The sequence below is a fragment of the Abrus precatorius genome, unplaced genomic scaffold (assembly GCF_003935025.1).
Source record: "Abrus precatorius isolate BTA unplaced genomic scaffold, Abrus_2018 Scaffold9, whole genome shotgun sequence".
NCBI lineage: Eukaryota > Viridiplantae > Streptophyta > Magnoliopsida > Fabales > Fabaceae > Abrus > Abrus precatorius.
In genome coordinates, this window is record NW_020874439.1 from 827,107 (window position 1) to 828,508 (window position 1,402).

Below are 1,402 nucleotides of genomic sequence, written 5' to 3' on the forward strand. Positions count from 1 at the left end.
ATGACACATGTTTCTTCATTCAATCGTGTAGTCAAATTTACGACAGAAAAAATTGAGTTACACCCTTTACCTGAAGAGGGACTATCATCTGGGATATCTAATGATATTCTCGATTTCTTGTCTAAGTCAACTAATATTTTGGGTTCAAGCAATGGGTTGATTCTTTGTTTTGCCATAGACCAAAACCAATTGTTCGTTGGTAATCCTGTAACAAAGTCTTGGTTTCCTATTCCAACCCCTGATCACTTACAAAAGTATATCAGCAATGGTGGTTTTGTTGGTTTTGAATGTGACTCAAGTGACTGGATGGTGTTTCTTTTTTATGGAGATGATTGGTCAAATTTGGATTGCATTGTTTACCTATCCAAGGAAGGTGTGTGGAAAACAATGGAAAAAAGCTTGTTATATGGAGGAAGAAACTTGATATTTGACATGCCTGTACATCACAATGGAGCCATCTATTTCATCTCAGATTGTTTTCCTTACTTTACAAAAGAGAGTCTTTATTTTAGGCCATATATTATATCATATAACTTTGAAGACGGGAGTTCAAGGATGTTGAGAGTGCCCAAAGAAGCAAGAAAGGGTTCTCATGACCTTACTTGTGATATGAAAATTTCTAAATGGGGCAAAGTCACTAATTCATGTCAATCTATTTGTTTAGTGAGATTGAGAAAACATGTGTTCACCATATGGATTCTGACAAATTACGAATCAAGCAAGTGGAAAAGGATCTTGAAAGTGAGGGTAAAAGCAATGGGAATGAATGAAAAGGATCCTATTATCAAGGGTTTTGTTGTTTTAAATGGTGATCTCTTAGTTATTGCTACAAAGAATAGTGTATATGGCTATGGTTTGACTAATGAAAAGTACATGATAATAGAGAAAATTTGTGAACATGAATATGAATCTTATGTTCACATTACTTCTTACTCGAACACACTATGCAAGTGTGGTATTAGAGTTAAAACTTTGTTGCTTCCTTCACATACTTGTTCTAAAGAAAGTGTAGCATAATGTATCTTAGAATGATTATATTTATGAGTCTTATTGTATTAATGTTTGATATAATAATAATTAAATAATATAGTTTAAATAAGTTTTTAAAATTTATATTTGATATGAAAAGTTTTATAATATTTCCAAAAATTGATAAATTTAATATACTTAATAAATTAAATAATGAAAAATTAATTAATTTAAATTTATATTTCAATCACTTTTTTGTATTAGCTGTAAATCCATTATTATTATCTACAATACTAAAAAATAAGTAGTATGGATATCATTTCAAATCTAATTCATAATTAAATAGATATTAATTAAAAGCGAGGATATCGCCAATAAAAGTTAACTATTAAAAAAATTATTTTTTATCATCAAAAGTAAAGTAATAACTAAA

General features: G+C 29.1%; 1 protein-coding gene across 1 annotated transcript; it reads left to right on the top strand.

Moving 5' to 3' along the window:
- LOC113849457 (F-box protein At3g26010-like) lies at nucleotides 1-1,017 on the top strand. Its single transcript, XM_027479376.1, has one exon. The coding sequence runs from the start codon at nucleotides 1-3 to the stop codon at nucleotides 1,015-1,017; it is 1,017 nt and encodes a 338-aa protein (XP_027335177.1).
- Nucleotides 1,018-1,402: the final 385 nt, after the last annotated feature.

Coding starts and splice junctions, on each gene's coding strand:
- LOC113849457 (XM_027479376.1), top strand. CDS start 1: ATGACACATGTTTCTTCATTCAATCGTGTAGTCAAATTTACGACAGAA.